Genomic DNA, 13,953 nt, shown 5'->3' with positions numbered 1-13,953 from the left:
GCTCTGATATCCCAGAATACCATCCCACTGAGGAAGTTTGGGTTTTTACCAGGAATATCATCTCCAGTCACAAACTACGCAACAGTAAACACAACTCAAAGACATTTTTCAAATGTGTGTGCTGCGCTTGAAGACCAGTCTATCCTGCTAATTTTCTGTGATGAAGATGTTTTCCGTTTGGTAGCTGACATTTTTATGAGTAATCCAGTAGAGTTAGATGATCTTTGTCCAATGATGGGCATTTTCCACATGACAAAGTTGTGTTGCGGTGTGCAAGAAGTTATCTCTGAATGTGGCATAGACAATGCACTTATTGAGTCTGAAATCTTTGGAAGCAAAACTGTCTAGTCACTATTGAGCGGAACTCATTATGTTAATTTGTTACAAGGTATGCTCATCATATCGAGGCTATAAAAGTAATGTGTTGGAATGCTTTCTGGGACGAGAATGACAAATTACGTTTTGCATGTCCTATCTCAGAAGTGAACAAGGCACAGGGTGCACTTCATTCTAAGGCATAATGCAAAGCCAGGCAATTTTCAAAATGCTCAGTTCATAATCAGAAAACCAAGTTTGTAGAGTTTGTCAAAGAATGTGAAGGAAAATCAGAACTTTGCAACTACTAGGGAAATGTTTTACATATGATATCTCTAGTAGAAAACCTTCTACATGCTGATCGGGAAGGTGAGGTGAAGCTTCACGTGAAGACGGTGGAGTCATTGATTACTGTGCTTCACAAATTTGATTGCATAAACTTCCTGAGAAATGGGTCCTGGTATTTGGAAAGAGTGAAAAAGTTACAGGTGGAAAAACCATACCGCTACAGAAAATTCATCCAAAGACACTTTGTGATGAAAAACAGAGATGGATGGTTCAACGCTGTGGCTCCAGATATGAAACTGGAACAGACTAATCGGAGATCACAGAAAAACTTCAAGGTAGTTGTTGGTCAGACATGTAAAAATGAATATGTTGCTTAATTGCAGCTAGTTTACCATGAAGTGTTTTCCATATTTGCAATGTTTTCAGAAAGATGAGAAAGATGTGGAAAAGAGAGGGGAACGTTTGAATAAACATCTTGACAGAACCAAGGAAACCCCTTTGAAATGACTGAGCCTGATTGACTACACGACTTTGTGACCAAACAGTATGTGGATTACGATATAAAGGCATTTCTACTAGATGTCCTGGAACACGGATCAAAACTATAAACAGAACTGAAGCAGGAGAGAGTTGTATTGAAAGAGAAAAAGCTGTTTGACATAATCACTAAAGCTAAACTTCCATGCCTTAATTGCCGTAATAAGAGTTTCGTCCAACCAGCCTCTACAAAACTTTTGCAAGCACATACAAAGATGGATGTAGCAAATGAAAGGGTTGAATTTATCATGGACATTTTGTCACATGATCTTCCAACAAACGCATTATTTGATGGATATGCTGCAACCAAGCCAGTGAAGCACAAACTCGTATAGGAGCACGAGATGAACCTTTCGCCTGAAGAATTTCAATTCGAAAAGGTGTCCTTTTTGACAACTGCTGTTGTTGTGGGCTATATGTCTCAATTCTGAATGGTCAAGATTTAATCCATGCAAACTTTGGAGAGGTTGTTCAGACTGTTCTACAGATATCAAAGTCCGAGTGCACCTTGCAAAACTGCACATTGTCTTTGACAGTTGACTTGAACTATGTCAAAGAATGTGAGAGAAGTGGAACAATTGACCTTGCCTGCACCAAATATTCAAGACCTATACTTGTGGAACTAGATAAATTATGTCCCTCAAGATCGAACAATGATCTTGAAGATGTTAAGTTGCCAAAACATTGCTGTTGCTTCAGTGAACACTGAATTTCCAATTATTGCAAGTGGAATGATTGTCAATGACAAGTTGGTGCCTGCAGCGATATATAATGTACAGGTCATATTGTTTAAAAACTTTACAGCAAATTGGAGGAAGCTGACCTTTTTTGTTGTGCCACATGTTGAGTGGGATGTTCGAAATGGTTACAATCGAGTCATTGAACCCACCACCTGTGTTGCTGAAATCTTCGTAGTCCTCAGGAGCTCGGGAGAAGCAAACCGGTCAGATGCGGTTAGGTGCCTGCTTTTGCAGGGCAGTAACTCCTTTACTCCAAGGGAGATTCTTCAGTCGTCCAGCGCCGTGCAGGCAGTCGAAGTACTTGGTTTCTTCTTAGCAGAATCTTGTCCAGGTAAGATCTGAAGTCCTGTTGCGAGGTAACCCACTTTTTACCCATGGGAAGGGGTTGGAAAGATTCTGTGGACCCTCCTAGGGGAGGGGCAGGACAGAGGGGTGGCTACACCCATATCATTTGTCCAGTTTTGCACCAGAGCAGAAGCCAATGGCTCCCAGAACTGGCTTGAGCTGGACTGTGCACAGGGACACCAAATGTGCCCCCAGTGCAGACTTTCTGGCACTCTCGGAGGTGCACCCACCCAGCCCCAATACACTAAACACTGTCTGGGAGGTGGTCACACCTCCCTGGGTCAGGATGCCTATTGTCATGCCTTCCTCTGCTCGAGCTTGGCTCAGCAGCAGGAGAGCAGAATAGGGTCTGTCACTGGCAGTGTCCATATTGTGCTGTTCGGGTCGAAGAAGCTGGTACCGGGTAGACCGGTGACCCACATATGTCCCTTTGGAAGGGTGAAATCATACCTCTCACGCCAGTTACTGGTGTGGAGGTATGATTCCAAGGTGTTTGACACCAAACACATGTTTCTAAGCAGCCGTTTTAAAGTTAGCATTTACCGCGAGGTTGGAATGCACTTAAACATATATGTCTGGCTGCATCACCAACAACCCCGGAGAATGGTCTCCGAAGGCTGTAGAAGGGTTTTGCTCATGCAGGGGCACCCTCTCACATAAACCCTGCACCCTGCCTTCAGGATTGACATTTTTTGCCATAGGGGTGACTGATTTAGATAAATTTAGTGAACCTATATATTAAGTAAGTGGTGCAAGCACCAGCTTACACAGTCTGCTGGAGCAGGCTTGTCCTGTCAATTTGAATGGCCTCCTTAGGGTGGCATAATACATGCTTCAGCCCATGGGAAGCCTCTGGGGTACCTATGCCCTGGGTACATGGTGTACCATATACTAGGGACTGATAAGGGTACCCCAGTATCCAATCTGGAGTGTACCTAAAGTACATACATAGCAATTTAAGGGAGAAAGCAGATAGACTGGGGTCCTGATCCCAGTCAGACTATTCCAAAAACAGTGTAACATCAGCAAAAAGTAAGGGTAACCATAAGAAGCAGATACTACTTTCCTACACTGGGGCTTCAAACTGAAATGGAGTGCCTAGCTCAGGGAAATGCTGGTGCAAATTAATCAGAGTGTAACTCATTAAGTATTTACAGCATCTTATACTTGATGCTCTATAATTCTGTAGGCTCGACTCAGAAGCAACATTTTATTTTTTTAAATTAAACTAGTATTGAGCTTAACTGGTACCTTTTGTTAACTTTTGACTTATTTGATTTGTAATTGTGTATTGTATAAGGTTTATATTCTATAATACTAAAATAGTTGCTTGAGAAAGATGCATAACAAATGTGTTAGTGTATTACTGTACACATAATTATTGGCGAATGTAGCCGCCTGCTATAGTAACTGTTTAATTTCATTAGCATATCTAACAGAAATACTGTACATAATATCGTATGCATCGTTCTGGGATGAAGTGATCTATAGTTTGGGGAGAAGTATGGAAAGCCAGGTGGTATTCAATGGTTCAGCAATTGCATTTTACTCCTGTAGGGAAACGTGGTGACTGGTTATGTATGTGACTTTAGCCCTAAAGCTTGGTGATAACACAGCGTGGGTGGTGGCTTTATCGCTGTGAATCAATCATAAATGCAAGGTATATATTATTTATTCACTTAGGCAGTATTGTTTTGTCATATGGACTATCCTCCAAAATCAGATGTACGACGTGGTAACATATTGTTTGACTTTGCTTTCAGGGCTCGGAGAGTGTAATCTCATGATGGCGAAGAGGGCTCTTAAAGATTACCTTGATGGAAAGGCTGTGGACCACATAGAAGAAGCAATCGAGTTCTTCGCCAGGTTGGTTAAAAAGGGACGCCGTCAGAATCCTCCGGCATGAAATTCTTTATATATGTAACTTGGATGACTGGGGACAGCGAGCTTTCAATAGTGTGCAGTGGGATGAAAGGATTTTTATGAAAAGTGTTAGAACAATGCTGCACGCACAATGCAGAGCACCTGGAGAATAAATGCAGAGATTAATGTGTTTTAAACTATTCATGTAGTTTGTATGTCCTTGGATTACTGCCTCTTTAAGGTTAACATATCTATACCCGCGATTATTGAACACTGAATATCTGAGTTTACAATGGCGACCCTGGGCAACTATTCACTAGAGAAATCTCTTTACTTTTTAATATAGCTATGTACCTCTGCTTTTTGCAGAATTTAATCCTGTTTTTTAAAGAAGTCAGAATAAAACAAAGTTCACAGACATTGCCGAGGTCAGTTGTTTTTACAAGTTTGCTTCGCTTCATTTTTAGAATAACCAAAAAGATAGGAAACGTCATTAACACGGCACAAAGCTTCCTCTCTCATTTGGTTCTTTGCTTTGTTTTTGTAATACAATCACATTTCATCGTGTCTTAATTGTGCGTTAACATGATGTATGGCTGGAGTGTCAAATTGACATGAATGTGAACTGATTGAAGAATTCTTATTTTGAAAATCAACAAAGAATATATTAAAAAATAGGTAATAAAGCTTCACATAGAGACCAGAAACTAACCCTGCCTCCCCTGTCCCTGCTAACTTGAGCTCTGTCATCTTTCTGTTCTCCTGAGTCAGTTAGTCTAATTGCTTCTTTTTGGACATATTCCTCATCAGATAAACTTTTTTAGCAACATCATTAAACAGCCCTTGGTGGTTTACAACCCTTGCAGGCACATTTTCTTTCACAAACCATTTTTGTTTCATTTTTAGGTCTCGCTGAGCCCAGCGCATGCGCTGGCTCGAAGAGTCATTTTGGAGGTGAGTTTTCAAAGTGCTGCTGGCTGGCCTAGCGCTTGCGTTCATGCGCCAGCAGCATTTTGAAAACTCGTCCTTTAGCGCGTCATCGCGATCGCGATGACTTTCGCTTTCATAGCGATTGCGATGACTTTCGCTTTTACGGCCGCGCGGCGTTACTTTTACTGCCGCGCGGCCAATGCTTGTTATTTACTTATTTTGAGGAGGGCGCAACATTCTCCATACAGGCATGCGCACCTTTTGTTTTTAAATGCCCGCAGAAATGATCGTTGCCTCCTGTAACACGGTTACAAAAATCTTGTTTTACGGCAGGCGGGAGGAGCTGCTTAGCAGACAGAACGTGCGAGAGTGGGCAGCCCCTGAAAGCTGGGTCTGTGCCTCACAAAGCTGAAGTAAACACTATGTGTGCTGGGAGTGTTTGCAGGCTGCGCTCAGCCTCGTACCGCTGTTAATTAGGCTGGGCGGGCAGCGCAAGGCTTTAGACCTTGTTCTTTCATAGGACAGGCTGCCCAGGCTGTGACTTTTGTGCTGGGGAAGCTACCCTACCTCCTCCCTTGTGTCAGGCATGTGCTCTGTCTCCTACGCCAGGCTGGGCAGTGGGGCTTTTAAACCCTCAAGTAGCTCGGTGTACCCCTGGTAAGATCAAAGCCATCCTAACCCTCCGAACCAGTAGTGCAATTCTGTGTAATGTTGGCATAACACCAATAAATATCTGCTTTTCGCATTTGCATTGCACCACAGCAGCACGTACGGCAGCTCAGGGCCTGGAGCACAACTTTTTTCTAGTTAGAGGGGACCGTATAGAGCTAGCTTAAGGTAAAGGAGAGACTCAAAACAGAGCCGTGGACTACTCGAGTGGTTTGATGTTCAAGAACGTATTTCTTTTCCTTGTATATACTCAGTAGCTTTCACGTTGTTTTGAAACTGTAACTTGCATAATCGGCAGGGAGATTTCATGTGACAAGGAGCCTACATGATTTGTAGTTGCACATAAATAGGACATCCCTTTGAATTGTTTTGAAAACATTGTGAAACTATTTTGCCGGTCTGCAGTGATTTGTAGTGCAATGTGAAATCATAATACTGTTATAGAATGTAGTGCTTTTTTAACCTTTTGGCTTCAGTGGACACCTTGTGAATTACTACTGGAAGCAGGGAACCACTGGCCTAAACGATTTGATCCTCGAAACAATACACGATAATACAGATACAAAAGTACGTAAAACAAATACACACATTATAAAATATTTTATTTAATTCAGAGTGCAAAAATAGAGATTCGAATTTCAGTGGGTAGGTTGGAGCTTATCAGAATTTTGTTATTCCTTACTAATGCTTCAATCCAGGCCTCCAATCGTATGTACTAGTTTTTTTGCTGTACTTGTGCTGCTCCCACAAATGAAGTTAGAGACCACTACATTTTTACCTTCAATTTCAAATGGCAAGAATGGGAGCGAATACAATTTTTTCTATTTGCCATTTTTTACCTCTATATTTACTTTATTAATCTAGTATTAATTTTTCAAACTGTCATATAGCCCTCGAGTAGGTGTCATGGACCACATGTTGGCCAAGAATCACCCACAGATCCTGGAAAGTTTGAAATGTGCTCCGATTTTGGAGATAATCATACAAAAGGATGTGTCAAACCTTTAAATATTGGGCACAGTGGATCTAGTCTCTCTTCTTACATTCGGAGCTCTTGAGAACTCCTCCTGACTCCCAATTGGCAATGTGTGACCATGGGAGCCAGGTTCACCAAAATATTGGTGGGGCCTGTATCATGTATTATGAGCTAAATTGAAGCAATACACCTTGTGCTGCATGCATGATGCTCTTAACCATTAATCCAATTTTCATTTGAAATGGCAGTACCCCACTGTCCCCATAAACATGCCCAAACCACCAAATATATTAATTTGCTATAGCACCAGTAAACCATCGCCTGGCAGCCAATCTCTTCTGCTTTGCACCTTGAAAATCGGGAACAATTAACCTAGACGATATGCAATGGCATCCCTTTCTTATAGGAAGAAATCTTAAAACCATAAAAACGTATTATTAAATTAAGTGTTTAAAACTTCACTAGATTTGTAGTATATATCCGTGTAAATATATACATAGCATACAGTGTACCTATTCGTATGTAAAGTATGTTCCTATCAGATTTTTAGGTCTCGCTGAGTCAGCGTGCATGCGGTGCTTGGAGAGACATTTAGTAGGTGAGTTTTCAAAGTGCTGCTGGCTGGCCTAGCGCTTGCGCGAGCGTGCACATGCGCAGCCGGCATCTTTCAGCGCCGAGGCGCCATCTGGAGCTTTCACTTTTTCCGCCGTCGCGCGTGCGCACCCCTGCTTTCACTTTTGCCATCCCACTCGCATGTTTGCCGGCGCGCACCCCTGCTTTTATGTTTTTCGTGCGATCGCGATCACTTTCCTTTTGCTTGTTTTATGTTACTTTGACTTTTTATCAGTGTCCGCGGCTTCGTGGTGTGCGCAGGGTGCCCCTGTCTGCTCCAACTCTGCTGTGCTCGAAGAAGGGGATGTGTGCCTAAAAACCTCATAACATCGCCCCAGTTCATTTGTCGACCCCACAACCGGCAAGAGGCCCCCAGATCCCCTGCAGCCACCTCCAAGCATTGGAGTAACACTGACCTCTCTCCCCAGCCTCGGATGCGGACAGTCTGGTGGCCTCCGAAGTCCGGATACAAGGTCCTCGTGATGTTTCCCACCACTCGGGGAGAGCTTTGGAGTTTAATCTGGTCTATAGGCGTCGTTTCTTCTCCTCGTCCTTTTCTTCTCTACCCGCTCTCGGTCTCACTCTCTGCCTGTGTCTTTCTCCCGTCCCATGACTTCTATACGCTTCTCGGCTCCTGGTACCTGGCGGCCTCACCCGTCGGGACCTTTTTGCGCCTGTCTTTCGAGCTCCTCCTTTCCGCGTGCCGGTCTTCTAGGCGCACCTCGGTGTCTCTCTCCGCCACCTCTGCCCACTTCCCTTTCTTTCTTGAGCTGTCTGTCTCCCTTCCTTCCTCGCTTCCTTGCTTCTCTCTCTCTCGGATACTGCTGGGTGTTAGAGCCGGAGGACTTCTGTAAGGCATCCAAAATGATATGTCATTCCCCCACCCACTCAGATGTCTCCTCCTCCGAATCTGACCCCACCCTTCCTGCTAGAGTGAAACCATTGGAAATAAATACTGTGGCCCGGTTTTTGGAGGCAACACTTTACAACAGCATCTATGGATCAAAGCAAGCGTCATTTCCAATCAAGATATTGACATGGCGTTATCATCACACGCATCTGGCGTTATCATCACTCGCATCACCACGGAAAATATCGTTTATGATGACGTGGTACACATGAAGCCATCACTATGAAAACCTGAACACACTCTAGTTGTGAAATCACTACTCATCGGTAATAAAAAAAAATTACTACTCTCCTTGTAATCAAATAATAAAACCACATTACTACTCTCCCGCAATACTGTTACAAATCAATACCATTACTATTCGCAGTAATAAAAAACATTACTAATTATCAGTAATATTGTTAGATGAAAATGGCATCCCTACCCACCAATACTTTGCTTTTCAGCTTTACAACTCTGATGAGAAAATTACGTCTACTTAACTTTTAAAGGAAAATAAGTTTAGTCACCTGTAAAAGTGTAATATAAAAAACTAAGCCACCCCCTTGGTTAGAAAGAGGACACCACTGCTCACCTTTAATAAAAATGACATTACGACTCACCTATAATATTGTAATAAGAAAGTTACTTTTTTCACCCAAATCGCAGGCACGGACTCTTACCTGGTTGTTGCTGTGGAGCTTTCCATCGTCGGAGGGACAGTGGGGATATCGGGACCCTTGTGACTTTCATCCAGAAAAGGCTGACTCCCGCGGCTGGGACTGCGAGGCCCAGGGTGCTCCAGGACATCGCACCTGGCGCCTCTTCCCGGCTCCTCCCCCTGATTATCCTCCCTTGATAACGCCTCACGGCCCCCGCTTCGCGGGAGCCGTTCGCAGGCACGGACTCTTACCTGGTTGTTGCTGTGGAGCTTTCCATCGTCGTAGGGACAGTGGGGATATCGGGACCCTTGTGACTTTCATCCAGAAAAGGCTGACTCCCGCGGCTGGGACTGCGAGGCCCAGGGTGCTCCAGGACATCGCACCTGGCGCCTCTTCCCGGCTCCTCCCCTCCCTCCCACATAAGGCACGCCCACTACCGCGACAGCGGGACGCGTGCGGGTCGCAGCCCGGGGCGAAGACCGGGCAAAGAGCGGGCCGTTTGAGGCCGTTCGAGAACGGGCGAGCCAGGCCCAGGGCCCCATTACTGTTATTTATTGCTTTAATTAAGGGGCCCCTAAGGCTCTGCACCTGACCGCACCCATGTCTGCCAGGGAAACCAGAAGCAAATCTGCACTCGCCGCCGGAGCTGCCTCTGGCACTTTAGATATGTACTTCGCCAAGGCGGGCTCTTTGCTCATCGATGAGATTACTGTCCTGGAAAGACGCATTTCCCAGGAGATCGACTGGGTAAGAAGATCCTCATTGGGTCCCCTCGCTCAGGCTATCTCTCCACCTCACGCGCAGGATCCCAATTTAGTTTCTGTTGCTTCTGATTCGGGCACCCCTGAGCCAGTTATCCCGCCTATTCTTGACATTGACTCTGATACTTCAGCTTCAACTGAACTCAGCATTTCTTCCCTTCCACCACCAAGGCCCCCTCTAACTCTAGAACAGATTAACACTCACTGTAGCAACCCCCCAACTAAACTATCCAGTCAGGGAGAGCGAGAGGGCGCAATTTCGAAGAGGAAAAGAAATGCACAAATCAACAAAGGGCAAAAGTCTAAGATCTTTAAGTCCAATTTGAGGATCATATCCAATCAACCAAGTCTAACCGAAACAGGGTCAGACCCCATAGATATGCCCGCCCATATATCTTTGGGACACAATCCAATATCGTGTGGGGCCGGCCATTTCACTTCTGATCTTAGTTCTCTCCTGAAGAATCTACTTTTGCCACTACTGGACCGTTTGGCTTCAGTAGTAACTTCTTTAGTGAATCTTCAGAAGGGAATTCAATCACTCCTAGAAGCACCCAGAACAGAGAAGCATCATGTAAGCAATCCCCAAATCACCCGCGAGAAGGAAGGCCGTTCTCCGCCCAAGTCCACACAGCTAGGCACCCAAACCGCATCTACTCTGTATATACCTGAACTTTTGCCCACACCTTGTCCTACTGATTCCAACTCCTGTGGGCTGACATCTGAACCCACACTAGGGACATGAGGCACTGATACTGGCTGTGGCCCAATTCATTTGCCCCCGGAGGCTGCTCCATATATCGTTGTTTTAACTGCTATCCCGGAACTTCGCCCTTTTGCCAAGGAGCCAGTTGATGCCCTAAAAAATAAGGTCATCCACTGGCTCTCTCAAAATAGACCTCTACCACCAAACTTACCAAGGGAGATTGTGTATTCATCAACTTTCGTGATCCCCGGACGGTGGCACATATCTGCAACTGGCCCCATAACACCCAGGGATCCCTGATCCTACCCCAGCCACTTACATTTTTTTTATCCGAATATATTGCTTGCCCAGGAGCAAGAACGATGGGCACTGGTTGGTAGGGGAGGGAAACGGGCAGCCAAGGGTTCAGTAGGGACCCCCCTTCTGCGGTTCCCCCTTGTTACGACTACCTACGCACATACAACAGGTTTAGCCCTTTAGATATGGTGGATTGACCACCCACTCGGGGGGGGGGTGTAGCCTTGCACCAAACTTCTTCTTCCATCTCCCCTCTGCCTTCTGATATTCTAATTGCACAGGAGCACCATTCTAATCATCTAAATGCAGACGGTTTTAAGGGGACTACTTATTCTTTGCCCAATCTAGCTATGGGCAGCAATGCTCAAATCCCTAATTCTTCTACTGACCTGTACTTGGAGCCATGCCCAGACCAGGCACGCAGCCCAGAATTTCAAAACGTGACGGCTGCTTTGTTTCCCCTCAAGATTTTATCCTGGAATGTCGCGGGCCTAGCCAACAAATGGTCCAACCCGGCCTGGAGCTCCTTTATAGGGGGCAAAGATATCTGCCTCCTCCAGGAGACCTGGGCAAGAGAAGAGGTCCTACATATTGGCTTCGCCACATTCTCAGTACATGCGACCTAGGGGGGGAGGGGCCGCCCGTCCGGCGGTCTAGCCATCTGGGTGGCTATAGATCTGGGCTGTAAGGCCACTATCTTTCCAACCGATTCAGAAGACATTCTAGCTGTATTGCTGGAATGGCCTAATTCCTACAATCTTCTCCTGGTCAATATTTATGCACGGCCAGTGAGCATTGCACAGGAATCGCCCACTATTGCAAAATTAGCGACGGTCTTGGAAACAATTCCCGAGGACATCCCTTTTATTATTGGTGGCGATTTAAATTGTCATTATGAGCCCCTTCCAGGTATATTAGAGGGGCTGACCTCGGAAGAAGATCTCCTGTGGTCCATTCCCCCCACACAGGCTCCGGCCGCAAGAGCTTGCTCCCCTTTAGTTCTACAAATCACTTCCCTGTCCCTGAAATTTGGCCTCAGAGCTTGCAATTGAAGGCTAAAGTCGGACATCCCTTCGAGATGTACATTCAACCGAAAGGGTTGCGAATCCCGTATAGATTATGTCATGGTCCCCCTGTTTTCATGGACACGTGTAAGGGACTTTAGCGTTCTATCTAGGCAGGACAGTGATCATAACGCCCTCGAACTAGTCTATGACCACCCTGGACTGGACCCGAGAGGTATTCTAGGGACTGCAGAGGAGAACCTTTTGGCTCTCGCTAACAATAGGCGTAGAGTAAAATGATAACATCTAGTCTCACACCAAGAGAAGGTCCCTCTACTTTACGCACAGGTCATTCCTATTTTTGAAAAGCTTGAGGCACTTAGAACAGAAGGAGCTACCCAGATTATTTCTATGCAACTTGGACAGATCCATGTTGATCTGGTTAAACACCTTTCAGAATGCCTAACTCAAAAAATAAACAGGCTTGGCAGGAAAAGCCCCCATCCCTTATGTTATAATAAAGTTTGCCGGAAGGCAAAAACCGATCTCTTACTTTCCATTAAAGTGGGTAAGGACAAAGAGGATATTAGGGCAAGAAGAGTAGCCTACAAAACCCTAATTACTAACGCCAAAGGGGAATGGGAGCATGATAAGTGGGAAAGATTGACTACTTTCTTAGCCAGAGCTGACTCGCGCAAATTTTGGTGTTGTGTCAACTCCGGCTTAGAGGAGCTGGCCCCGGCCACACTTTCCAATATTTCACCAAAGGTCTGGCAAGACCATTTTCAGTCCCTCTATCAGTCGCCACAGGATGTCCCAAATAGTACCATCTCCACTTTACATCAAGAAGGGCTGGTGGTTCCTCTTAAAGTCGATGAGGTGCGTGTGGCTGTAGTTGGCCTGGCATCCGGGAAGGCACCTGGGTTGGATGGCATCCCAGGTGACCTATTCAAACAGGAGCCGGATGTTTGGGCGCCCTATCTCACGATCCTTTTTAATGCCATCCTTGAAGGCATGGCTATCCCTGGTACTTGGCTGGGTGCAGAGATTGTCCCAATTTTTAAGAAGGGCTCCCCTCTGCTTCCGGCCAACTACAGACCTATTAGCTTAATTGATGTCTCCCAGAAGATCTTTGGTAGACTCATGCTGAATCGCCTTCAGGACTGGATCGAAGCTAATGAGATTATGAGTCCATACCAGGCAGGGTTCCAGAGGGGGCTCTCGACTACCGACCAAATTTTTCGTTTGCACCTACTGGAAAACGGTCCTTCTCGAGGGCGGCAGTTTATTCACGATTTTCGTGGATCTACGGGCTGCCTTTGATTTGGTCCCAAGGGACAAGCTGTGGGCAGTCCTAATGGACCTAGGGGTCCCGGCTGACATATTATCAATCTTGAAGAGACTTCATCATGGGAATTTTGCCGGGGTAAGGTGTGGTAGGGATGGTTCCCTGTCTGATGCTTTCCCCGTTGACAGGGGGGTTCCTCAGGGGTGCGTTCTCGCACCCACTCTCTTTTGCCTCTTTGTCAACGGGGTCATAAGTTTCCTCAACCAGCTGAGTAACACTGACGCTCCCAAGCTTGATGGCAGCAGGGTTCCCGCAATTATGTTTGCGGATGATACCCTGCTGCTCTCTAAATCTCCCATGGGTCTTCAGAGAGTCCTGGATGGGTTTGTGCGTTTTTGTACAGACCGTGGATTGGAGATCAATGCCACAAAAACGAAATACATGATCTTCAATCCACCCTCCAGAACTCGAGCACCGCCCTCTATTGGGACAGTCAGGCTTGAACGGGTATTCACGTTTGAATACCTAGGGGTGGTCCTAAACCAGTCCATGTCATGGGACCCCCACTTGTCCAAGATGAATATGAAGCTCGTTCAGCTTGTGGGGGGTATTGCAAGGATGGCGAGGGGTCTAACGTATAGGCCGTTCGCGCCCCGCTTGCAGATTTATAAAACCCAAGCAAGAGCATCGGTGATATATGGAGCTGAATTATGGCGTCACACTATGGGGCAGAAACTCCAGACAACGGAGAATGATTTTCTCAGACGGCAGACCGCACTACCGTCTAGTACTCCACTTATGCCGCTTAGACTGGACCTGGGCCTAAGACCGATTTCAGAGGTCCTCGGTCTTAAACCCTTGACCTTTTGGCGTAAAATCTGGTCGTCTCAGGATCTCTGGAAATATAGAGCCGAACTGGTGGAGATTCTGCGTTTGTGCAAAAGTACTTCAATTCCATGGTTCACCTACATCAAACGTACCTGTGAAGCACTCGGTAGACCGGAATTGTGGTCAGATCCGGCACAGGCGTGTCCAAAGATTTCACGAGGGTCTCTCTCCAAGGCCTACTAT

At 45.8% G+C, this 13,953-nt stretch overlaps 1 protein-coding gene across 2 annotated transcripts in view; it reads left to right on the top strand.

Moving 5' to 3' along the window:
- Positions 1-13,953, top strand: part of SKIC3 (SKI3 subunit of superkiller complex) — a 1,406,584-nt gene that overhangs the window by 472,869 nt on the left and 919,762 nt on the right. For both annotated transcript variants that reach the window (XM_085632495.1, XM_085632494.1), the window contains exon 18: positions 3,989-4,091. In XM_085632495.1, the coding sequence (XP_085488621.1) occupies positions 3,989-4,091 (103 nt within the window). The remainder of the gene's footprint in view (positions 1-3,988; positions 4,092-13,953) is intronic.

This window comes from Triturus cristatus, chromosome 2_1 (assembly GCF_964204655.1).
Source record: "Triturus cristatus chromosome 2_1, aTriCri1.1, whole genome shotgun sequence".
NCBI classification, from domain to species: domain Eukaryota; kingdom Metazoa; phylum Chordata; class Amphibia; order Caudata; family Salamandridae; genus Triturus; species Triturus cristatus.
The sequence above is the reverse complement of the archived record's forward strand: the minus strand, read 5'-3'. Positions and strand labels throughout refer to the sequence as shown.